The following is a 25867-nucleotide window of genomic DNA, read 5'->3' as shown; positions in this document are numbered from 1 at the left end:
TGCTCTGCAGCAGTGCTCGGCTCCCGCCCTGCCCAGGGAGGAGATGACTGGCTACCCACGTGGGCTAGAATCAAGGTGAGGTGGTCACTGTTCCCTCAAACCCAGGGCTCAAGGGACAGGAGTGAAAAGGAAGGAGACCAAGGGGCAAGAAAAAGTGAATCCTCAGAGGTTTCTCGTGCACCGAGGAGGGCTGAGGAAGTGTGCTTGGGGGAGGGGGGGTCGGCTGATAAGCTGAGAATACGGGGGCCAGCCAGATGAGCTGGGTGGGGAGGAGGGAGGCCAGACAGAAGAGAGCCAGGCCAGAGGAAGCTACGTCTACTGACACAGCAGGGTTTCTGAAGAAGAGTGCACCCCAGCCACATCTTGCCCTTCCATGCCTCACCCTCCGCCCGTCATTCAGAAAAACCCACAGCTGAATCTTTGAGGAGGCTCGCGGTCACCCAGCCATGAGAAAATCAAAGATAAAGGGGAGTGGGGAAGGAGTTTCTCAGGTTCAGATGCTGGATTTTCTTCAGGTTTGGAGAACGAAGAGAACATTCATAGTCTTCTTCTGGCCTTGGGCTCATGAACACAGAGCATCCCATCCAGGGGCCTCCAAGGCACACCAGTGAGTCAGACCCCTATGCTCATAAAACAGGAGGAGTGTGTGAGTGCTTCTCTGGGGAGAGGGGCCAGAACTTCCAGAGACACTGGGGTTTTGAGACCCCAAAAAAGAGAATCACAACATAAAGGAGGAAATAGAGACAAAGAAGTGGAGTCTGAGGTGGAACAGCCACAGAAAATACAGACTGCCCCAGTTTTTAGTATAAGCATGTCCCATGCACATTTGGGAAATACTCATACTGAAAAAATTATTTGTTGTTTATGTGAAATACACACTGTATTTTTTTTTTTTTTTTTTGAGACAGAGTCTTGCTTTGTTGCCCAGGCTGGAATGCAGTGGCAGAATCTTGGCTCACTGCAACCTCCACCTCCTGGGTTTAAGCAATTTTCCTGCCTCAGCCTCCCACGTAGTTGGGATTACAGGCATGTGCTACCACACCTGGTTAATTTTTGCATTTTTAGTAGAGATGGGGTTTCACCATGTTGGCCAGGCTGGTTTCGAATTCCTTACCTCCTCCTGACCTCGAATCACCTCCTGAGGCAAGTGATTCACCTGCCTTAGCCTCCCAAAGTGCTGGGATTACAGGCGTGACCCACCACACCCCGCCACACTGTGTTTTTATGTGCTAAATCTGGCAACCCTGGTTTGAGGTGGTCACAGCACAGACTACACCCCCTCTCTCCCAGTCCCAGAGGCTGAACTCATGCTTTCTCCACACAGAGCCATTAGGAGTCCATTAAAGAAAACAAACAGAACCACCCCAAACCTGCCCTTCTGAAGAAGCTTCGTGAGTGTACCAACCTTCACCCTATAGAACCAGGAATCCCCCCAGCCTACAATGGAGCTGCCAAGGGTCCAACTCAAAGACCCCTGGCACAATGACAGAACAACGAGGGCAAAGCTGGGGTGCGGTGTGCTCTAGCCTTTCCTGCACTTAGCATCCATTCCAGAGCTGCTTCCACTGTTCTGAAGACAGAAGAGTTACACACCAGAGAGAAAACCAGAAACCCTACGACCCCAGCAGCCCCTCTAAGCCAAAATCAGGAGCACTGGGGACAGCTAAAGGCAGGGAGCGGGACCTGACACCACTCACCAGGGACCTCTCCCTAGAGTCTAGGGAAGGCTGAGTTGTGCTTTTCTTTTTTTTTTTCTTTGAGAAGGAGTCTCGCTGTGTCTCCCAGGCTGGAGTGCAGAGGCGCGATCTCGGCTCACTGCAAGCTCCGCCTCCCGGGTTCACGCCATTCTCCCGCCTCAGCCTCCCAAGTAGCTGGGACTACAGGCGCCGCCACCACGCCCGGCTAGTTTTTTGTATTTTTAGTAGAGACGGGGTTTCACTGTGTTAGCCAGGATAGTCTCGATCTCCTGACCTCGTGATCCACCCGCCTCAGCCTCCCAAAGTGCTGGGATTACAGGCTTGAGCCACCGCGCCCGGCGGGAAGGCTGAGTTGTGCTTTTCTGTGATCATTTTCTGAAACTCAGTGGCAAAGCTGGTGCTGGGGTGTCCTGAGGTAAAGCTAGTGCAGGGCCAGCTCATGTTTCCTGCACAGACTTGCAGGGCTGTGTTGGGAGAAAAGCTGCCCTCTCACCACAGCTAAGGACACATCCACCCCCATGCCCGCCCTGCCCCACTGCCCCTCACCAGTGTAAGCGCAGTGCATGGAGAAAGGCTGAGAGGCCCTCCATGATCAGGAGGATGGCCACGGTCAGGGTGGCAAAGGCAGCGAAGATGAAGAACAGCGCCAAACCTCCTGCCAGGCTCTTCACGCTCAGGCCGATGTGGATCACCATGGTCCAAAGCACCTCAGACAGCTCTGGGGAATGGGAGACACAAAATCCAGTGCAGTTTGGCAAGAGGTAGCTGTAGGCACGAATTTTGCTCTGCCATTCCCCCACTAGGGTTCCCTGGACCCTGGCTTCCCACTGCCTTAGTGGGACCACCATGCAGAGCTAACCTGGCAAAAGTGCCGAGCCTCCTGTCTGTACTCATTCTCCTTGCGTTCAGGAACCTGAATAATTCCAGAACCTTCATGTAATTTCCATTCTACTTAAGCTCCCCAGCTGAGAGTACGACCACAGACGGGGAAACTAGAGTTCCGGAGCCCGGAGAGGGGTACTCACGCGCATGAGCAAGGCTGAGGGCCCAGAGCCGCAAGTAGGAGGCAGTGTTGGAGATGCAGCCCAGGCAGTACTCAATGGTGTGGATGGCCTGGTGGACCATGGTGTCCCCAAAATCAAACTGTCGTGGGAGGAAACCAGAGAGAAAACATAAGGCTAGGAGGGGAATATGCAGGCATTCTGAGTTGTGGCTACCTGGCGCTTTGAACCTGGGCCAGGGCAGGGGACTGCACTTCCCATGGTTGGCACCTCAACTTTGGAGCAGCCAGAAGCACCCAGTGTTGAACTCAGGTGGTGATTTTGGCAATGCCTTCCCCAAAAATCCTGCCTGGCTTAGCCCTCACCTGGGACACCTCCATTCCCCTCAATACACTACATTTTCATTAACTACATCTTAGTAAGATTCTTCTTGACACATTTGTTTTTCTCCCTGTGGGGCTCTGTGCTCAAGAGGGGAGCATGTGCTGAGTTGAGACACTGTTGGGAAAGTGACTGTCTGAGTCTGGGACCCTAAGGACCTGCAGGAGGGCAGGAAGGGATTTTCCCCAGACTGCGCTTCAGGAGATGGGCTCTCAATCTGGACACTGTCCTGAGAAGACTAGGCCTCTACAGCCACTTTACTTATTCTTTTTACAGCCTTTAGGGAGCAAGATAACCTTCTTTTTCTTTTGTGACGTCTAAAGAGATTACATGGTGAATTTTTTTTCCCTACATGATTTCACCACCATGTACAGGGAAATCCTAACGGAGTGTACGAATTTCCACATGGGTTAAGGCCAAACAGCACATCTCCAGTTTGTTTGTTTTCATTTTCCTCAAGCTCCCTTTGTCCCAGTTTTCCTTTCAATACCAAGAATTATTTCCAGAATAAAGGAATGGGCTGGAACAAGCTCTTGGGAGTGCACTTTCAGGATTGCTCCAAGCACAGTCAGGGGTGAACGTGGGCTTTTGAATTTGGTATATTCTGGAAGCCCCAGGTACTTTCCCTGGGCCTCTCACTCTGTCAGGCTGACCAAAGACCAGGAGGCACTCCCTTACGGGGCTTCCCCCACAGAGCCCAGACCACAATCCTCTGAGCTTTCAGACACTCCTGAGGGCTCAGTGGCCTCCCCATCGGCCCCTGCCCTCAGATCAGGGTCTATTTTTCGCAGCAGTTCCTTTAAAAACCCACGTGATTCCACTCCCAAAGGACACCAGAAATGCCTTGGGAAATCACTGAGAACATGGGGATGGGAGAAAGTGGCTCGGCTGGTAAAGCCACAACAGCCCAGGCCACAGGGGTGCAGCCAGTGTGGAGGGGGCTGGCTCCACCATGCCATCTCTGGGCAAACGTCTGCTTTTCCCTCACCTCTATCGACACCTAGTCTATTTCTGGGCTTTTCTTCCAGAACAGGCTCTTCAAGTGTCCTTACTTACCCTGAAAACTAGGGTAATCCTAGTTCCCTGAGTTTCCTAAATCGTAACACCGTGGTTAAGAGCTCTCTCCTACCACTGCTGGTTGCCGCCACAGGGCCCGCATCGAAAGGAAGAAGTCCATGGCTCCCAGGAGTGCTGATCTCTACTCCTATGGGCCAGGGGGGCAGTGACCACTGGGCTCCCTTACAGCCAACCCTTCCGTGTTTTCATTCCACCTCAAGTTTCTCCCACTGAAAAAAGTGCAGGACAGGAGAGAAGCCTCGCTTCCAGGCCTTACCCTTGCCTTCTCTCCTTCATTCCCAGCTTCCTGCAGGCATTCTCAGGAGAGGCAAGGACTGGGTGAGAAATCCAGCCTAGCACTATGAGTCTGCCACTCAGCACACACCCAGTATCAATCAGCCATGACCGACCATGAATCGCTGCAGAGTCAATGTCCACATCCTCTGCCTCAGTTTCCTCTCCGCCCAGCCAGTCGTCACCCTACTGCACCCTGGCTTCCACTTTCACTCCTCCACAAAATGCCTCTACTTAGCAAGGTCACCCTGACCTCCCAGTTGTTACATCTTTTTTTTTTTTTTTTTTGAGATAGAGTTTCACTGTTCACCCAGGCTGGAGTGCAGTGGCGTGATCTCAGCTCATTGCAACCTCTGCCTCCCGGGTTCAAGCAATTCTCCTGCCTCAGCCTCCTTAGTAGCTGAGATTATAGGTGCACACCACCACACCCGGCTGATTTTTGTACTTTCAGTAGAGATGGGGTTTCACCATGTCGGCCAGGCTGGTCTTGAACTCCCGACCTCAGGTGATCCACCCACCTTGGCCTCCCAAAGTGCTGGGACTACAGGCGTGAGCTACCGCACCCGGCCCAGTTGTTAAAGCTAACAGACGTTCTGTGTCCTTGTCCATGCTCTTGCAGTGTCTGTCACTATGGCCTCTTCCTCCTTGAAATACCTGCCTCCCCTTGGTTTTCCTCCTACCTCTCCGGACAGTTCTTTTTAGTCTCTATCGAGGTTTTTTTTTTTTTTTTCCTTTTTTGAAACCGGAGTGCAGTGGCATGATCTCAGCTCACTGCAACCTCTGCCTCCCAGGAGAATCAAGTGATTCTCCTCCCTCAGCCTCCCAAGTAGCTGGGATTACAGGCGTGAGCCACCATGCCTGGCCTTGGGACCTATAGCTTTCACTTCTTTAATATCTCATATTGGTTCCTTCCTTTCCAACTCGTCCTACAAACACCTTACTTCACTTCAGGCTTTCTGTTCTGTCCTGAATGACATCAAATGATGTGTCCATGCCTCCTGACCTTGCCCCTCCCCAACCCAATATACCCTACAACATGGTCACTGGGGGTATTTCCTCAATGCACCATGGCTATGTCACCACCAGCTTCACCACCGTCTCTTGGATGGCTCCTTGTTGTCCAAATGAGGCAAAAACTACTATGGCTGGTTTCTGCCAACCTCCAGTCTCACCTGTCCCCAGTTCCCCGCCCCTGCCTCTGCTCCAGCCGAGCTGAATACTTGCTAGTCCCCAACATGTGATGGGCCTGCAGGTCTTTTGCCTGTGAAGCTGCATATGCTGGTGGTCTGCATCGCTCCTCTACAGGGCCTCCTGCTTGACCAGAGTAAGATAACTTCCTTAGGGAGTCCTTCCAGGGTCTCCTTTTCCACCCTCACCCCAGTGTTCATCAGCTGCCCTCTTTCTGTGCTCCCATAGCATCTGGGGCACACTTCTATCACAGCACCTGTCATCCAGACTGTCTCCCCACTTTGGGAGGTCTTTGAAGGCAAGCACTATGTTCTTCTCTGTTTCTGTAGCACTATACATAGTGCTGGACGCATGGAGGGTGAGTGAATGCATGGATGGGTGGGATGAATGCACCTGGTGAGGAGACAGTGGGGAGAGGTGCCACTGACCCTTGCTGAGTGGTCACGGCCTTTGAAGATTTCCCAGACAACCAAGTGGCCTGGCTCTGGTGTGCAGCTGGACTGAGTCCCCACTAGGGAGAGGTACTAATGCTTCCACTGGGCTGGAGCAAGGGCCTGCATGGGACAAATACATTTTCACAGCCAAGCAAAATAGGGAAGTTCCAGAAGTAGGCTGAACTTTTTTTTTAGGAATCTGTTTTGTTTGAAATCATTAGATAAATGTCATGGGTATCTAAATTTGGCTATAGAGAACCAGACTGTGTATGTGCCTGATAAAAATAAAATGTTTAGACTACTTGGGTAGCCAAGGGTAGCTGAATCCCTGAGTGAGCTGGGTGGCCAGGGATTGGGGGCTGAATTAGAGTCTATCTTGTTGGATGTCCAGCCTCCTGGGATATGGCTACAAATGAGAACACTGGTGCACAATAGCTGGTCAGACCATTCCGACAATGTGGGTGCATGGCTAGGAAGACATTTAAAAAGCAGTGTTGTTGGAGGCAGTGAGCCTGGGAAAGGGTTGGGCTCCTCACTAACATGGAGCACACCCCACCCATCCCTGCCAGGTAGCTCAGCCAGGGACTGCACAGATGAGCAGTCCAGGAATACAGACACTCTTTGATGCCAGCAAAGGAGCCTCTCTAGGCTTCAGGAAGACCAGGCCCTGCCTGTGTTTACATAGAACAGCAAAGGCTTTCCCATTCCCATCCCACTGCCCTCCTAGAGAGGACCAGAAAGTCAGGAAGGGAAGGGTACAGTTTGTGGGTCTAGGCATTTTAGAGAGAAGTGCTGGGGGAAGATGCAAACAGTGCAGCAAGGCCTTTTAAAAACCCAATTTAAAGAGTGTACGTTGCTAAGTAAATTACTGCTGAGCCAGAGGGCCTTCTACTCGAGATGTGGCCTGAACAGTTAGTCAACTTGCTTTCCAGTGTCTGTTATTCTCTGTTATTCTCTATGTGTGGCTGATATAGTATTAACTCCTTTCACCCAGATGGATTATTTCCTTTGGGATGCATCTGGAAGGCAAAGCCTCCTTTTGAAAGCTGTCTCCCTCTCACCTGGGTCACATGGAGGTAGAGCTGACCCCGAGAAGGGTCCACCACTTCTAAGTTGAAGCATCATCAAGCTGAGGAGGGCAGCAGGAAGAGGCTGGCTCAGACAGGGAGGAAGGGTAAGCTTTGCTCACAAGCACTTGGAGGAGCAGGGAGGAAACGGCTACTTCCAGTGGCTGGGAGTAGAACCACCACAACATCACAGGAGAGGAAGGCAGAGGCCAATGGGACTTAACCCCCAAGAGGAGTCACTTCAAGAATGCCAGTGCAGACATTACTTGTAGCTCCTTTCAAAGCCATTCTCCGAGGCATTAGATCAGCAAAGTCAATGAAACAAAGACAGAGGTGACCGAATGAGATGCAGTTAATGGAGATGAGCTTTTTAGAACACAGGTTCACGAACTGGTTAGAAATGGCCAGTGAAATGCAGGATGCACAGGAGTCATGTGTGTGGCCCCAGGGTGTGGCAGGGTCAGCAGAGTGATTACAAGGATGGGAAGAGAGAAGCCCAGATAAACACGAAGGCAACGCCAACTTTCATCTTACCACTTCGTCCTCGGTAGGCTTGAAAACACAAATTTACACTTAGTGGGGAGCCACGCCACACACAAGGTCACAAGTTAGGAGCACAAGGCTACTGAATGCTTCTTGGGGAGGATTGTTCATGTTAAATGGGCTAGCACGTTGGAGGCAGGCCTCCTCAGCATACACACAAAGCGAAATCAGCAGGAATTTAGAGCATTAAGATAGGTACTTTTTAAAGGCATCCCCAGGCCTTGTGATTTCTTTTTTAAAAAAGCATATATAGTGAAAGTGGTCAGACAGACTGAAAAGTCCAACTTGGGTCCTCAACTCCTATTTTATTTGATTTAAAAAGAACATAATGAGCAGATGAGATTTAATAGTTCAGTTCAGAGGCTTTGTGCTACAAGGGGTCAGGCAAGGAGAGTGGGCTTGGAGGTGCTATCTTAAGGAAAAGTCTAGTTTGGCCTAATTCTCTCTCTTCCTGTAAAAAGTAGGCAAATGACACCAAAAAGGCTCAAACAAAATATCTGCAGCAAGAACACATCAGTGGTATAGGACTTCAAAAGTACCAGTGATTATAGCTGGTGAGTAATGCAAATGGAATGATCCTTGGAAGGGTCAATGGATGAAGAAGCTGTGCTTAGTGACCTGTGTTTCAGGTCGTAAGAGTTGGGATGCTGAAGCCTGCTCTGCCTCAGGCGAGAGAGCAGTCAGTAATGGAGACCTGCGTGCAGAGCACTGCAGGCAAAATCTGGAATTCAAGACAGGAACAAAACTGCTGCAGGCTCTGGGGGCAACAGCTGGAGCTTAGGGCAGGGTCCACTGGAAAAAGCTGTGGTGTCCTAAGAGGTCCAGAAGGCAGGCTGAGTATTAATTAGTATTTTTATTTTTCAAGGAGAAGACTGGAGTGAGGCCTCTTAGGGTACACAAGACTAGGGCTGACCCGAGGTGGAAGGAGAGGAAGCCCACACCACGGGATCTTACCTCATCTGCGTCCTCTGAGTGGGTGGAGAGCTGGTCATGCTGAATAATCTCAGCATCCTCCTCTGTCGGTCCGTTGCCCACCCTGATCCCACCAAAGTTGAGAGTTCCCTACACAGATGAACAGAAAGAGTAGAATTTGCCTGGGCTTTAACATGACATTCTGTGAGGTGGGAAGGGCGATGGTTAGTAACACAAACCTCAGAAAAGCATATAGTCTAACAACAAAAACAAAACCCACTGACTGAACAGCTAAGTAAAATCAAACAACTGTTCCACCCCAACCACCACCTTCCCCAGCCCCAGACCAACCTACAGTTATCACCTTACCCTGCTTCAGAGGAAATATGCAGTTCTGTCTACTGTGCCAAGAGGCACCAGCCTCACCTGGGTCAACGCTAATTGAGAATCCTGCTTGAATGAAAACCTTAATAGGAACAGATTCTCATTACAAGTACAGCTCTATCTGTAAAGCCTGCAAGGGCCTAAGCTTTTCTGGCACTAACAATTAGACTTTCTAAGAGGAAGAGGGGCCAAATGACATGGTGATTGTACACTAGTCTGATAAGCTTTTAACAGGAGCCCAAGAATTCCAGCAACCTCTTCCAGAAATGTACCATGTCTCTGCCCAGGAACAAAGAACTTCCAAGGTCAGAGAAGGAAAAAAAAGCTTAATGTATATTCACTTGTGGCTAGAGAGTGCTGAGCTTAAAAAGATGAGGAGGGGGCTCCTTTTCTTCAGCGGAAGGCTCTGGAATGTTAAAATAATTCTTCCACAGGCATGCGGGCAGACGCTGACGGGGCATTTGCTTCTTCTGAATTCACAGGCACAGTCTTTGGTAGGGTCTCCAAAAGTACAATTTTAAAGTCAACTTGATTTGAAAAAACTTGAGTTTTTCCAAACCCAAAGCTAAAAAGACTCTTTGGGAACAAAAACCAGGCAGAAATGAGTTAAGTCTCACAGACCCCAATTAGTGCTAACCTGCCACAGCATGAAAAGGAATTTAAACAACAGCCCCAGATTCACTTCATATGGTTTCTGTCCAGAGGGCCAAACAAGGCAAGAGCTCAAGGGCGGCTCTCCAGCAACCTGGCCTTCAGGCAGCAGCACAAGCAGTGTGCAGGCGGCCTGCGCAGCTGCCCTGTGCTCCTCATCCTCAGCTCTACCTCCTGGTGTGCATTTCTTTTTTTTTTTTTTTTTTTTTTTTTTTTTTAAGACGGAGTCTCGCTCTGCCACCCAGGCTGGTGTGCAGTGGCCGGATCTCAGCTCACTGCAAGCTCCGCCTCCCGGGTTCACGCCATTCTCCTGCCTCAGCCTCCCAAGTAGCTGGGACTACAGGCGCCCGCCACCTCGCCCGGCTGGTTTTTTGTATTTTTTAGTAGAGACGGGGTTTCACCGTGTCAGCCAGGATGGCTGGTGTGCATTTCTTGCCACAGCTCTTGTCACAGTTTAATGCCCAGCTCAGACCTAAGTGTTTGCACAAATCCTCCCTCCTACTCTAGCAGTGGTCCTTAACATGCTGGTCAGAGAACTAGCTGCGTTAGAATCACCCCAAAAGCTGCATTTTAAATAGAAATTCTCAAATACTCCTCCCAGAAATTGTAAATTTAGTAGCTCTGGGGTGGGGCCGAATAAATCTGTATTTACAAAATATGTTCCCAAGTACAAATTGTATAATCATTGTGAAGGGTTTATCAAAATTTTAAATGCATGAACCCTTTGAGATTCAGCAATCCCACTGCTGGAACATCTAGGCTTGTAAAACTTTGGCAAGGTATATGGACAAGGGGCTGGGCGTGGTGGCTCATGCCTGTAATCCTAGCATTTTGAGAGGCTGAGTCAGGCAGATAACCTGAGGTTAAAAGTTCATGACCAGCCTGGCCAACACGGCGAAACATGGTCTCTACTAAAAATACAAAAATTAGTTGGGCGTGCAGGTAGGGGTCTGTAATCCCAGCTACTCTGCAGGCTGAGGCAGGAGAGTCGCGGAAACCCAGGAGGTGGTGGTTGCAGTGAGCTGAGATCGCGCCACTGCACTCCATCTTGGGCAACAGAGCGAGACTGTGTCTCAAACAAACAAAAAAAAGACACATGGACAAGGATGTTCCCTGCATTGCTGTTTGTGATAGCAAAGAATTGGGAGCAACCAACACATCCATCAAAGAGAGGACTTTGGCATATCCAGTGGAATATCCTATGGAAAGCTAGGCAACCATAAAAAAGAGCGATAGTCAGCCAGGCACGGTGGCTCACACCTGTAATCCCAGCACTTTGGGAGGCCACGGCGGGCAGATCACAAGGTCAGGAGATCGAGACCAGCCTGGCCAACATGGTGAAACCCCGTCTCTACTAAAAATTCAAAAATTAGGCCAGGCGCGGAGGCTCACGCCTGTAATCCCAGCACTTTGGGAGGCTGAGGCAGGTGGATCACGAGGTCAGGAGTTCAAGACCAGCCTGGCCAACATGGTGAAACCCGTCTCTACTAAAAATACAAAAATTGGCCAGGTGAGGTGGCAGGTGCCTGTAATCCCAGCTACTCGGGAAGTTGAGGCAGGAGAATTGCTTGAACCGGGGTGGCAGAGGTTGCAGTGAGCCGAGATTGTGCCACTGCACTCTTAGCATGGGCAACAGGGCAGGACTCTACCTCAAAACAAAACAAAACAAAACAAAAATTAGCCAGGCATGGTGGTGCATGCCTGTAATCCTAGCTACTCAGGAGGCTGAGGCAGGAGAACTGCTTGAACCCAGGAGGTGGAGGTTGCAGTGAGGTGAGATTGCGCCATTGCACTCCAGCCTGAGTGACAGAGTGAGACTTCATCTCAGAAAAAAAAAAAAAAAAGTGGTTATCACTATGAAACAATCTTCAAGATACACTAACTTTTAAAAAACATAATAAATCGAGAGGCAGAAGAGTGCCACAGTTTAAAACACAATTCCTCATGTGTCTTTCTCTACATGCATAGAGCACACACACACCTATCAATAGAAGACAGGCAGATATCTGTCAGAGGCAAGGCCCCTACCTGTTGACAATGCCCCTTGAAGAGGAGGACTACAGTGGGGGCAGGTGGTTTTCTTCTTAGCACTATAGGCATTCTCTAGCCAAGTGCACATATTCCTTTATTTTTTTATGTCAGTAGGGGATTGTCAGGACCATGAAATTATGGGCCACTTTTATTTCTTCTTCCACTTATTTGTTTTAATACCCTAAGAAACAAATTCAGAGTCTACCAGATGACTCTGAAGTGCAGTCAGACTTGTGGGCCACCAGAGCCTGGATACCTCCAGATCATGCACATATTCCACCTGGCAACCCTCAGAAGGTGGACTGAAAATGCAACAAAGGGCACCGGAGGGGACTCCTGCATATCCCAGGCTGGGTTATAGGATACAGGAGGAAGGCTTCAAGGTCCAAGGCTCCCAAAGTAGAAAGCCATTTCTGAAGCTTTCTCCAACTAGCAAATAAACTGAGGGGCAGATAGGTTAAATTTCCCAGCCAGACACTAACAAGGATCTCTTCAGAACACAGGAATGAGAGTTACAGGAAGGGGGATGAAAGACACATGTCAGCAGAAAAAAGGAAAGAAAAATTAAACTGTGATATATCACTCACAGACAACCAAGGGGACAAAGCACAGAACAAAATCAGATCACTGTTCATATCCTCAGCCCTCTGGGGCCAAAAATCCAGAGGCTTTCTTGTAGAATGATCATCCTGATGCCTTCAGGCTGCTCTCCAGGAACAGATGTTTGGCTAAAGAACCAGTGGGGTAAGAAGACCCTGTGAATGGGCTGGTTTCCAGACAGGGGACTTTTAACTTAGAATTTGTCACAGAAGAGGTTGCCAGACTTAAATGCATTAAGATCTTGTCAGAAGCATATCTTATATATGCTAAGACCAGCAGAAAGAAGAGTATGTGTTAAGGACATCGACAATAGGTAGTATGTGTTCTAAAGGTTTTTAAAGTTTCTCACAGGGAAGTCCCTACTTGAAAATGTATTTTAAGCAGCAAAATTAAAATTTTTTCTGACCCAAAATGTCAGCCCTTTTAGACTAGTTCCAGAAGGATGACCATAAGAAGTTTTCCAAGTTTAAAATAATCAGAAATACTTAATGAAGGAAATGGTTATCCATCTAAATCTTTCATTTTATTTAAAGAAGTATATACTTCTAGCACATAGAAGTAATGGGTAATCACTACTGGTGAGACTTTTACAATCTTATAGATTCATTCATAACTTAGAATATATTGGGCTAATATATTTGTGCATTGTAAGACTTAGGTTAAAAGATGTTTTTGAGGACAAATATTCAAAATGCTGTTACTGAATCTTGAATTAGTATCAGAAGAGGAAAGGATCAAGACAGATCACTTTGGTTATGACACCAGATGACAGTAAACACAACATATCGGAGAGTGGAGGTCTCACTGGAACAGTTGAGGACATGTGAGGTCTTCTGAGTCTCTCACAAAACACTAAACATGTATAAACTTTCACTTTTAAAAAAGAAGTTAAGTTACTACTAAAAAAGATCAAATGTCCAAGCATCACTCTAAAGTAGAACTCTAAAGTGCAGGGAAATCAATTCAAGAATCAGAGATATTCTTGCTTCCATGCTGAAAAATCATCCAATACATGGTCACAAAATGCAGACATGAAAGTGGGTGAGTCCAAGAGCTGCCATCTTGGATTAAGATGATGGGACTCAGTGAGGGTACAACAGCCACTTTGTTACTATGGACATGCCTGTACTTACATATTTGAATAGAAACTTAGTAGACCAATACTAAAGATGATGCCAGAATCTATCCCTAAGAGGTGGAACTTCTGTTATCATCTCAGTGAGTAACAAGGACATATTTCCCAAGAGCACACATGTCCCATGCTCTCAATTTAATTAAAAAGAATTCTGCTGCACTGTTTGCCACCTCTTTAAATGAAATGTGATGGTTTGTTGGTTTTCATTCACTCACTGTTGCAGCCGCTGCTGCCTCTAGTCCCTGTTGGCTCGGGTTTGGGCTGACTGGGGCCTCCACAGGTTGCCCTTCCTGATAGTGAATGGAAGAAAAGAAGAAAGGGAGAGAAAACAAAAGAGGGAGGGAGTGAAGGGGGAGACGAATGGAGGGTACATGGAAGGATGAAGATGGTCAGAAAAGGGAGAAGGAGGGTCTTGTAACTCAGCTGCTCTCCAACAGGAGTCATCATCTAACAGCCGTTTAAGAGTCATGCAACAAGATCGTTTGGGTTTTCTCAGGCAGTGTAAAGAAAGTGCTATTGGATACCCAGAAATTACGCATGATACTGAACATCTAGCAAATTTAACTGTGTGTGTGTGTGTGTGTGTGTGTGTGTGTGTGTAGAATTCATATATACACAGACATTAAGTAAACATATATACATATGCTGCTTTTTTAAAAAGAAAAAAAATCAACGTGCTTTAAACCAAACCTTTTTCCCGGATGTTTTGGTCAGTGAAAGTATCACAGTCTCATTTGAAAGGAAAATGTCTCAATGTCAGTCCTGTGGTTGCTCAGGCAAACCACATGAGTGAGTTCACCCGTCTGCAGCTCTTGCAGCCTTGCTTGGCTTTGGTTGATGCTACATCTAGACAGGCACAGGCCTACATTTTCCTGAGTGCAGCGTGAGCAAAGCATGACCAGAAAAGGTAAATATTTGTGACTTTTCTCTACCCCAGCTACTCAAAGCTGAATCCAGATGTCTTGAGCAGCAGAAACGTTTCTCTGACCTGGCAGGCCCGGTGCTCGTGCTGGGACATAACATAAATGCGTTTTGTTTGGTTGGTTTTTTTTGTTTTTGAGACAGAGTCTCACTCTGTCCCCATGCTGGAATACAGTGGCACAATCTCGGCTGACTGCAACCTCCGCCTCCCAGGTTCAAGTGATCCTTCCACCTCAGCCTCCCAAGTAGCTGGGACTACAGGCTCGCACCAGCACGCCTGGCTAATTTTTGTATTTTTAGTAAAGACAGTGTTTCACCATGTTGGCCAGGCTGGTCTCGAGCTCCTGACCTCAAGTGATCCACCCACCTCGGCCTCCCAAAGTGCTAAAAGTGCTGGGATCACAGCCGTGAGGCACCGCACCTGGCCACAAATGCGTTGTAAGAGTATACAGATTTGTGGCTGGGCACAGTGGCTCACACCTGTAATCCCAGCACTTTGGGAGGCTGAGGTGGGCGGATCACGAGGTCAGGAGTTCGAAACCAGCCTGGCTAAAATGGTGAAACCCTGTCTCTGCTAAAAATACAAAAATTAGCCAGGTGTGGTGGTGTACACCTGTAATCCCAGCTACACAGGAGGCTGAGGCAAGAGAACTGCTTGAACCTGGGAGGTGGAGGTTGTAGTGAGCCGAGATCGTACCAATGCACCCCAGCCTGGGCGACAGAGCGAGACTCCGTATTAAAAAAAAAAAAAAAAAAAGAAAAAAGAGTATACAGATATACAGATTTGTGCATAATTATCTTGAACAAAAGAAAAGTCTAGTAACTTTTAGCAATAAAAATACACCTACCAAATGCTTTCTCCTCAGATACTGACGGCGAAGGACCAGTGGTTTAAACAGCAGCATCCAAGGTACACACAGTAGCGCAACCACTACCAGGAAACACTGAATTCCTTTCTGCAGAGTAAGAAGAAGGACAAGGTACATCATATAAAAGTCTACTGATCACATATGCAGTTTCCAAGTCTGGCACAAATTTGCCCCAACAGTACTTTCTTACTAATCTATGAATAACACTATCCAGTTTCACAAAATAATTAGCACATTTTGTGGCAAAGCTCTAGAATTGTCCCATAGAAAGGCAGTTATAAATTTTTTAGGGTCAGAGAAACATCTGGCTTCCTGATCAAGGATAATCATCTCAGAGAGCCCGCCTCTGGGTTGACGTACCTGTCCAGAATACAACATTGAATAACCAGACTCTGGGTAGGAAAAGAGGAACATGTTTATGAAATGGATCAGAAGGCTTGGTGCATTCTCAGATGTATGAGCATCATAGGCCGTCCACTTGTAAAAAATAAGGATAACCAAATAGCCAAACAAAGAGGTCATGAAGATTATTTCAGGAATAAATCCAAAGTAGATATTCAGGGGCTTCTTGAAATAGCTAAAAAAGAGAGAGAAAAAAATGTTAAGGGTAAATGGGCCTAGGGCCACTCCTACACTGAATGGCGTATTCACTAGATTTTTCTATTTAATACCCCCTGAACTCCGTCTTTATCACTTTCAGCAGCAGCAACCAGAAGCTGGAGGCAACAGAGACAATGCAGGATTAACTATCATGGTCAAACTTCTGAACCTTGGTTTTGTTTTGCTGTTGCTTTTTCTTCTTTTTTGAGACAGGGTCTCACTCTGCCACCCAGCCCAGAGTACAGTGGTGTAATCTTGGCTCACTGCAGTCTCAACCTCCCTAGGCTTAGGTGATCCTCTTATCTCAGCCTCCCGAGTAGCTGGGACTACAGGCATGCGCCACCACACCCAGCTAATTTTTACATTTTTTATAGAGATGGGGTTTTGCCATGTTGCCCAGACTGGTCTCAAACTCCTGACCTCTGGTGATCTGCCCACCTTGGCCTCCCAAAGTGCAGGATGACAGATGTGAGCCATTGTGCCAGGCCTCAAACTTCTGAACCTTGAACGGCTGCAATACCATCCCCACGATTCTCTCCATGAGAAAGAGAACAGAAAAATCTAGTACATTTTGAGACCATAGTTCATAACTTTTTTTTTTTTGTAGAGATGGGGTCTCTTGTCGTGTTACCCAGGCTTGTCTTGAACTCCTGGGCTCAAGCGATCCACCTGCCTTAGCCTCCCAAAGTGCTGGCATTACAGGTGTGAGCCGCCACGCCCAGTTCACAGTTAATAATTTTATGAGTTGCACATCAAGGAAAAAAAGAGAGCTCACTTACTTTGATGAAAATTGCTCAAGTTTTTTTCAAGGATCTTTACTGGAACAGCAAATTGTTAAAAGACTAATATTAAGCCTCATTTAAGACCATGAAAAAAAAATTTCTTTTTTTTTTTGAGATGGAGTCTTGCTTTGTCACCCAGGGTGGAGTGCAGTGGTGTTATCTTGGTTCACTGCAACCTCTGCCTCCTGGGTTCAAGCAATTCTCCTGCCTCAGCCACCAGAGTAGCTGGGATTACAGGTGCCTGCCACCACACCCGGCTAATTTTTTGTGTTTTTAGTAGAGATGGAATTTCACCATGTTGGCCAGGCTGGTCTCGAACTCCTGACCTCAAGTGATCTGCCCGCCTCATCTTCCCAAAGTGCTGGTATTACAAGTGTAAGCCACTGCACCTGGCCCGGCCATGAAGACTTTTTTTTTGAGGCAGAATCTTGCTCTGTCGCCCAGGCTGGAGTGCAGTGGTGCCATCTTGGTTCACTGCAACCTCTGCCTCCCAGGTTCAAGCAATTCTCCTGCCTCAGCCTCCCGAGTAGCTGGGATTACAGGCACGTGCCACCACACCCAGCTGATTTTTGTATTTTTAGTAGAGACGGGGTTTCACCATGTTGGTCAGACTGGTGACCTCAGGTGATCCACCCGCCTTGGCCTCCCAAAGTACTGGGATTACAGGCATGATCCAGTGTGCCTGGCCACACCATTAAATTTTTAGAAAAGCACTTCTATAATGTAGAATGAGGTTCTGAGTTATTAATCCCTCCCCAAAGATGTCATGGTTTCTTTAGGCAAAAGCATTCTCTAAACTATGCACATTCTTATGACAGAAGTGGAACAACTCACATATGGTTGAACAGGCTCAGGCTGACTCCAAACAGCATATGGATGATACCAAGGATAACAGACATCTTCATCTTAAAGGAGTTCAAGAAGGTCAGTTTATTGGTAGCAATGTTCCAGATCTGTCATAACCCAAGAAAACAAATAGGTATTATAAAGATTTCTCAAAGGGAAAAATATTCCTTTGTTTAAAAAACAATTTTTATTTATTTATTTATTTATTTGGAGACAGAGTCTCGCTCTGTTGCCCAGGCTGGAGTAAAGTGGCGCAATCTCGGCTCACTACAAGCTCCGCCTCCCAGGTTAAAGTGATTCTGCTGCCTCAACCTCCGGAGTAGCTAGGACTACAGGCGCCCGCCACCACACCCAGCTATTTTTTTGTATTTTTAGTAGAGATGGGGTTTCACCGTGTTAGCCAGGATGGTCTCCATCTCCTGACCTGCCTCCGCCTCCCAAAGTGCTGGGATTACAGGCGTGAGCCACTGCGCCCGGTCAACAATTTTTATTTATTAGTCAATATTATTTATTTATTTATTTATTTATTTATTTATTTATTTATTTTGTTTTGTTTTTGTTTTTGTTTTGAGACGGAGTCTCGCTTTGTCGCCCAGGCTGGAGTGCAGTGGTGCGATCTCGGCTCACTGCAAGCTCCTCCTCCTGGGTTTACGCCATTCTCCTGCCTCAGCCTCCTGAGTAGCTGGGACTACAGGCGCCCGCCACCGCGCCCGGCTAATTTTTTGTATTTTTAGTAGAGACGGGGTTTCACGGTGGTCTCGATCTCCTGACCTTGTGATCTGCCCGCCTCGGCCTCCCAAAGTGCTGGGATTACAGGCGTGAGCCACCGCGCCTGGCCGTCAATATTATTTATTATGGAAAATTCTAAACAGATACTTAAGCAGACAGGACGGTATAACAAATCCCCATGCACCTATCACTCTGCTTCAACAAATTTTTTTTTAACCTTGCTTTTGAGGCGAATGCTTCAAAAATTAATATCACCTTATGGACTCGTGAAACAAGATTACTGCCACTCACTCATCTCCATATTACTATAAAGTCAAGTCCAGATATCATGTCATTTTACCCATAAATATTTCAGTGTGGATGTCTAAAAGGAAAAGACTTATCTATTTATTTATTTATTGAGATGGAATTTCGCTCTTTTTGCCCAGGATGGAGTGCAGTGTTCACGATCTCGGCTCACTGCAAACTTCCACCTCCCAATTTCAAGCAATTCTCCTGCCTCAGCCTCCCAGGTAGCTGGGATTACAGGCACAGGCCACCACGCCCAGTTAATTTTGTATTTTTAGTACAGATGGGGTTTCACCATGTTGGCCAGGCTGGTCTCAAACTCCTGATCTCAGGTCTGGCCTGAGGCCTGCCTCGGCCTCCCAAATTGCTTGGATTACAGGCTTGAGTCATTGCGCCTGTCTAGTAAGGCTTTTTTGTTTTTTTTTGAGATGAACTCTTGCTCTGTCGCCCAGGCTGGAGGGCAGTGGCAAAATCTCGGCCCACTGAGAGGTGGGGTTTTCACCATGTTAGCCAGGAAGGTCTCGATCTCCTGACCTCATGATCCGCCGGCCTTGGTCTCCCAAATTGCTGGGATTACAGGCGTGAGCCACTGCACCCGGCCGGGACTTATTTTTAAAACATGACCACAACATTGTCATCATACTTAAATGCACTAACGATGATTTCTTTTTTTTTTTTTTCTTTGAGATGGAGTCTTGCTCTGTCACCCAGGCTGGAGTGTAGTGGCGTGATCTTGGCTCACTGCAACCTCTGCCTCCTGGGTTGAAGCAATTCTCTGCCTCAGCTTGCTGAGTAGCTGGGATTCCAGGTGCTCGCCAACATGGCCGGCTAATTTTTTTTGTATTTTTAGTAGAGACGGGGTCTCACCATCTTGGCCAGGCAGGTCTTAAACTCCTGACCTCGTGATCCGCCTGCCTCGGCCTCCCAAAGTGCTGGGATTACAGGCATGAGCCACCGTGCCCAGTCAACAATGATTCTTTAATATCATGAAATATATAGTCAATATTCAAATTTCTCTGATTGTGTCCAAACCTTTTTTGTTTTTTTTAAATTCATTTATTCAAAGCAAGATCTAATAAGGTCTATACATTTTTTTTTTTTTGAGACAGGGTCTCACTGTTACCCAGGCCAGAGTGCAGTGGTGCGATCTCAGCTCCCTGCAACCTCTGCCTCCCAGGTTCAAGTTATTCTCCTGCCTCAGCCTCCCGAGTGGCTAGGCCTACAGGCGTGCACCAACACACCCGGTCAATTTTTATACTTTACAGAGATGGGGTTTCGCTATGTTGCCTGGGTTGATCTGGAATTCCTGAAGTCATCTGCCCGCCTCAGCCTCCCAAAGTGCTGGGATTACAGGCATAAGCCACCGCGCCCGGCCTATACATTATGATTGTAGATATATCTCTTGAGTCTCTAAATTATAGGTTCTCCTTCCATCTTTCCTTTTTTATTCCTTACAAAATATTTTTTGAAGAAATTGCAGCATTTATCTTATATATTTTCCCACAGTCTATGTTTTGCTGATTGTAGCCCTGTGGTGTTGTCATTCCATCTATTTTTTTTGACAGGGAGTCTTGTTATATCCCCCAGGCTGGAGTGCAGTGGCACGATCTGGGCTCACTGCAACCTCCTCCTCCCAGGTGCAAGCAAATCTCCTGCCTCAGCCTCCTGTAGCTAGGACTACAGGTGCATGCCACCACGCCCAGCTAATTTCTGTATTTTTAGTAGAGATGGGGTTTCACCATGTTGACCAGGCTGGTCTTGAACTCCTGACCTCAAGTGATCCACCCGACTCTGTGTCCCAAAGTGCTGGGATTACAGGCATGAGCCGCCTTGCCCAGCCTGTATTATTTTTCTCTTTTCCTCAGCAGCCAGATGCCCTGTGTTATATTCTTGCCACCACTCCATTTTTACAGCACACAATAAAAAAGATTTGATCATACTTAATTTGCCTAAGCATTTGAAACAAAAATTAATTCTGGGATGTTTGTGTAAGTTTGTAAAAATAAGAATGCAAGTCTAAAATCCACAGGAAAAATATATTTCTGCTTTGTTAAAATATCTGCTAAAAATAAAAAACCAAACTAAGTAAGCAGAAATAAATTAAGAAATGGGAAGCAGTCTTGAAAATCAATCTTCCCAGAGTTTATATTATTAACCAACTCGGAAATAAGCAGTGCCAGGGAGAAGTATGTGGCTCCTCAAGGCACTTGGGTCTCTTATGGCTTAGAAGTCCTCCAAATACATACATGAAGGTTTCCCAAAAATATGTCAACGAAAACCCACATAACTATTTTTGTTTGTTTGTTTGTTTTGAGACGGAGTCTTGCTCTGTCACATAGGCTGCAGTACAGCTTGCTCACTGCAACCTCCGCCTCCCAGGTTCAGGAGATTCTCCTGCCTCAGTCTCCTGGGTAGCTGGGACTACAGGCACACGCCACCACGTCCAGCTAATATTTGTATCTTTAGTAGAGACAGGGTTTCACCACGTTGGCCAGGCTGGTCTCGAACTCCTGACTTCAGGTGATCCAACCTCCTCGGCCTCCCAAAGTGCTGGGATTACAGGCATGAGCCACCATGCCCAGCGAAAGCCCACATAACTATTTATCTTCACTTTAATTCTCTTGCTTCCCGGTTACCGTTAAAAAATTTGAGGTTAGTATATAGGAAGGAAGTCCTCTTACTGGATCAATGCCAAAAGGGTATGGTCCACCGAACACTCCAGGGAGGGCTGGGTTTAGCTGTAGAACAGGGTTCCCCCGAAGCGTCTCTTCACTACCATGACAGGAAAAAAGTCACATTTATTTTTGAACAAGAGAGGGAAACAACAAGGGTCCAGAAACTGACCCCAAAATAAACTGCTATAGCTATCTTGTCTTTTCAATAAAATGGGAGGGGAAAAAATAAAGAGGAGAGACTAGCAGCTGAGATTGAAGGATCCAAAATGACAAAAAGAAAAATTAAACACACAAACACACAATCAAGTAGGGAACTAGGGAATCTGCTTTTAGTTTCCAAAAAAAATCATTTCTAGTCTTAGTTCCTGCATACTTGCTGAACAAATCACAAAGCACCTCACGGTGTGGAGCATGAATGAGGAGACACTGTCACTACTTCCTAAAGAAGTGTCAGTTTACCACTTGTCTTAAAAATCAGGGCTGAACATGAAATGAATAAGCTTTGAATTTTAGCTTCTTCTGCAACTTACGTCCAATTATAAGTAAACATCGGCCGTACACTCCAGGATGACCCAAAGATATTAAGAGACTTGGAAAAGCAATCATTGTAGATGAGGCCAGTGTACATGGAGAACACACCCATCAATAAAATAATGTATCGACCACTGAACACAGTGCTAAACATCTGGGAACCAGAAGAAAGAAGTAATGAGAATGTACTCACTGCAGCTCACATTGTGATAATGTTATTCAGAATACCTGCCCCTTTCTCTGGTGCTACTTTACCCCATCCTGATTCAGAGAGCTTGAAGTAAAAACCAAAATACAATGCTAATGAGACAGTTACTTTCACAGGATGTGGCCTCTATTTTTTTATTAGGTTGGTACAAAAGTTATTGCGGTTTTGGCCATTTCTTTTGGCGGCCAAAACCGCAACAACTTTTGCACCAACCTAAATAATTTTTATTTTTTAGAGATAGGGTCTCACTATGTTGCCTAGGCTGGTCTCGAATTCCTAGGCTCAAGTGATTCTCCTGCCTCAGCCTCCAAGTAGCTGGGACTACAGGCACACACTATCACTTCCAGCTAGCACATGTCCTCTTTGGTGTGAAAATGAACATAACTTCTCTACTTCCTTTTGATAAATTCATGGATAAAAGACTTCCACATCATGACTTTCATAATGAATGCTTGGGAAATTACAAAATTTCAGTTCAATCAGATGTAACATAAACAATACCTCATTCTCATTCTTCTGGGAAAGGATCCGGCTCTCCCTCAGTACCATCCACACAGCAAAAAGGGTCATTAAAATGCCGTGACCAAAGTCTCCAAACATCACAGCAAATAGAAAAGGGAACGTGATAATAGTATATGGAGCTATAAAGAAACCAAAAAAAGAAAAATACAAAGTACATTAAACCATAGCAATTCCACAAATACCACATTCTTTTCCAACTCTGACCTCAAGTGATCCACCTGCCTCAGCCTCCCCAAGTGTTGGGATTACAGGCGTGAGCCACCATGCTCAGCCTTCCACACTCTTTTTTTTTTTTTTTTTTTGAGACGGAGTCTCGCTCTGTCGCCCAGGCTGGAGTGCAGTGGCTGGATCTCAGCTCACTGCAAGCTCCGCCTCCCGGGTTTACACCATTCTTCTGCCTCAGCCTCCCGAGTAGCTGGGACTACAGGCGCCCGCCACCTCGCCCAGCTAGTTTTTTGTATTTTTTTAGTAGAGACGGGGTTTCACCGGGTTAGCCAGGATGGTCTCGATCTCCTGACCTTGTGATCCGCCCGTCTCGGCCTCCCAAAGTGCTGGGATTACAGGCGTGAGCCACCGCGCCCGGCAGCCTTCCACACTCTTAAGATCAATATAAGGTGACTTATTCCCCAGCTGCCAGACAGATAGGACTCTCAGAGAAAATCTTTCATGGCAGAATCAACACACCTTCTCAAAGTAGCTAATGAAATTTGAGCTACTGATAACTTTTTCTAAAGAGAGATGGGGTCTTGCTCTGCCACCCGGGCTGGAGTGCAGTGGTGCCATCACAGCTCACTGCAGCCTGCAACCCCTGGACTCAAGTTATCCTCCCACCTCAGCCGCCCAAACAGTTGGAACTACAAGTATAAGCCACCATGCCCAGTCAATTTTTTTTTTTTAATTACTGATAGAGGATTTTTTTTTTAGATGGAATCTCACTATTTTGCCCAAGCTAGTGCTGAACTCCTGGCCTTGAGCGATCCTTCCACCTCAGCCTCCTGAGTATCCGAGATTACAGACATGAGGCACTGTGCCTGGCAGCTCTGATAATATTTTAAACAAAGAAGAACAGAGGAAACGAAGGTGTAACCCTGACAACATTGGTTTGTTCTTTGATTCTCTTGTAACTCGTGGGACCCCGCTCCCAGGGCAGGCCAGCTGTCTTCTCTTTGTGCAGCAACTATGTCCCAGTGGTATAAAGCTACATATCAGATAATGTACAGACGGAGAAAGTCCAGAGCAAAGCAGTTCTTGCATATGGCTCCAACTGAAAATGAATCCGCACACTCTTGATTTAACTCTCCAAATATAGGAGAACTCTCCAAATATAGGAGAAATCTGTGTTGTGTCTAAAATGGCCAATACTTGCTACATTTTTTCTGTCTAACCTTGGAACAAGGAAGCCAAAAAAAAAAAAACAAAAACAAAAAAGCCATTTAAAAATATCAGACATCTTAGGAGAAACATTTTGCTTAAAGCAGTTAAAGCAGTTCCTGCAAATGATTTGCTAGAGAAGTCCAGGTGTTTTAGGGCTGTGAGGGCACATGAAAGAATCCAGTCTCATGAACTTTTCTTTTTTTGGAGACAGAGCTCACTCTGTCACTCAGGCTGGAGTGCAGTGGCACAATTTTGGCTCACTGTAACTTCTGTCTCTTGGGTTCAAGCAATTCTACTGTCTCAGCCTCCTGAGTAGCTGAGATTACAGGCATTCACCACCAGGCCGGGCTAATTTTTTTGTATTTTTAGTAGAGATAGGGTGTCACCTGTTGGCCAACACCTCAAGTGATCCTCCCACCTTGTCCTCCCAAAGTGCTGGGATTACAGGCATGAACCACCACATCCAGTCAATGAACTTTTTTTTTTTTTTTTTTCTGAGACGGAGTTTCACTCTTGTTGCCCAGGCTGGAGTGCAATAACGCAATATTGGTTCACAGCAACCTCTGCCTCCCAGGTTCAAGTGATTCTCCTGCCTCAGTCTCCTGAGTAGCTGAGATTACAGGCATGAGCCACCATGCTGGCTGATTTTGTATTTTTAGTAGAGACGGGGTTTCTCCATGTTGGTCAGGCTGGTCTTGAACTCCCGACTTCAGGTGATCCACCCGCCTCAGCCTCCCAAAGTGCTGGGATTACAGGTGTGAGCCACCACACCCAGCCCAGCCAATGAACTCTTAAAGGAACGCTACCTGACAGTAAACCTGCTCCTTACATCAAATGGGCACTTTTTTTTTTTTTTGAGACAGTCTTGCTCTGTCACCCAAGCTGGAGTGCAGCAGCATGATGTCGGTTCACTGCAACCTCTGCCTCCTGGGTTCAAGTGATTCTCATGCCTCAGTCTCCCAAGTAGCTGGGACTACAGGTGCGCGCCACCACGTCCAGCTAATTTTTGTATTTTTAGCGGAGGCGGGGTTTCACCATGTTGGCCAGGCTGGTCTCAAACTCCTGACCTCATGTGATCCACATGCCTCAGCCTCCCAAAGTGCTGGGATTACAGGTGTGAGCCACCATGCCCTGCCAGAATGAGCACCTCTGCAAAGGAAGTACACAAGAGCTGAGGTGTCAACATGTTTATTTATTTTTTAATAGAGATGGGGTCTCATTATATTGCCCAGGCTGATGTTGAAATCCTGGGCTCAAGCAATCCTCCTATCTCGGCCTCTAAAAGTGCTAGGATTGGCTGGGTGCAGTGGCTCATGCCTGTAATCCCAGCACTTTGGGAGGCCAAGGCGGGCAGATAACGAGGTCAGGAGATCGAGACCATCCTAGCTAACATGGTGAAACCCCGCCTCTACTAAAAATACAAAAAAATGGCTAGGCGCAGTGGCTCACGCCTGTAATCCCAGCACTTTGGAAGGCAGAGGCAGGCGGATCACCTGAGGTCAGGTGTTCGATATAAGCCTGGGCAACATGGTAAAATTCCATCTCAACAAAAATACAAAATTAGCTGGGAGTGGTGGCACATGCCTGTAATCCCAGCTACTCGGAAGGCTAAGGGAGGAGAACTGCTTGCACCTGGGAGGCAGAGGCTGCGGTGAGCTGAGATTGTGCCATTGCACTCCAGCCTGGGCAACAAGAGTAAATCTCCATCTCACCGAAAAAAAAAAAAATTAGCCGGGCATGGTGGCAGGTGCCTGTAGTCCCAGCAACTCAGGAGGCTGAGGCAGGAGAATGGCGAGAACCTGGGAGGTGAAGCTTGCAGTGAGCCAAGATCGTGCCACTGCACTCCAGCCTGGGCGACAGAGCGAGACTCTGTCTCAAAAAAAATAAAAAATAAAACAAAAATTTAAAAAGAAGTGCTAGGATTAACATCTTTAATTTTAATTCAGTTGTTCAACAGCATTTAAAGTGAGGTGTTAGAAGAAACAACTAACAAAAAGGCCAGGCATAGTGGGTCACACCTGTAATCCCAGCACTTTGGGAGGCTGAAGTAGGAGGCATGCTTGAGCCCAGGAGTCCCAGACTAGCTTGGGCAACATAACAAAACCCCATCTCTAAAAAAATTAAAAATTATCAGCCTGGGCAACATAG

General features: G+C 46.9%; 1 protein-coding gene and 1 long non-coding RNA gene across 51 annotated transcripts in view; one reads left to right on the top strand and one right to left on the bottom strand.

The window, feature by feature from the left end:
* ATP6V0A1 (ATPase H+ transporting V0 subunit a1) overlaps positions 1–25867 on the bottom strand; it is a 170944-nt gene that overhangs the window by 112433 nt on the left and 32644 nt on the right. For 11 of the 50 annotated variants that reach the window (XM_077971662.1, XM_015119707.3, XM_077971671.1 and 8 more), the window contains 10 exons: positions 22325–22464; positions 21615–21769; positions 21091–21181; positions 17381–17499; positions 15525–15741; positions 15144–15251; positions 8616–8723; positions 7653–7670; positions 2723–2840; positions 2244–2415 (listed from right to left, as the gene is read on the bottom strand). In XM_077971662.1, the coding sequence (XP_077827788.1) occupies positions 2244–2415; positions 2723–2840; positions 7653–7670; positions 8616–8723; positions 15144–15251; positions 15525–15741; positions 17381–17499; positions 21091–21181; positions 21615–21769; positions 22325–22464 (1246 nt within the window). Of the gene's footprint in view, positions 1–1841; positions 2463–2678; positions 2841–7652; positions 7671–8602; positions 8724–13589; positions 13665–15143; positions 15252–15524; positions 15742–17380; positions 17500–21090; positions 21182–21614; positions 21808–22287; positions 22465–25867 lie in introns of all 50 variants that reach the window. The other 39 variants (XM_077971663.1, XM_015119709.3, XM_077971673.1 and 36 more) reach the window with 16 other exon arrangements.
* LOC144335734 (uncharacterized) lies at positions 24195–25621 on the top strand. Its single transcript, XR_013406857.1, has 2 exons — positions 24195–24682; positions 25491–25621. It is a non-coding gene; the product is annotated as an uncharacterized LOC144335734 (long non-coding RNA).

This window comes from Macaca mulatta, chromosome 16 (assembly GCF_049350105.2).
Source record: "Macaca mulatta isolate MMU2019108-1 chromosome 16, T2T-MMU8v2.0, whole genome shotgun sequence".
Classification (NCBI taxonomy): Eukaryota; Metazoa; Chordata; class Mammalia; order Primates; family Cercopithecidae; genus Macaca; species Macaca mulatta.
Note: the sequence above shows the minus strand (reverse complement) of the source record. Positions and strands in the feature narration are given on the sequence as shown.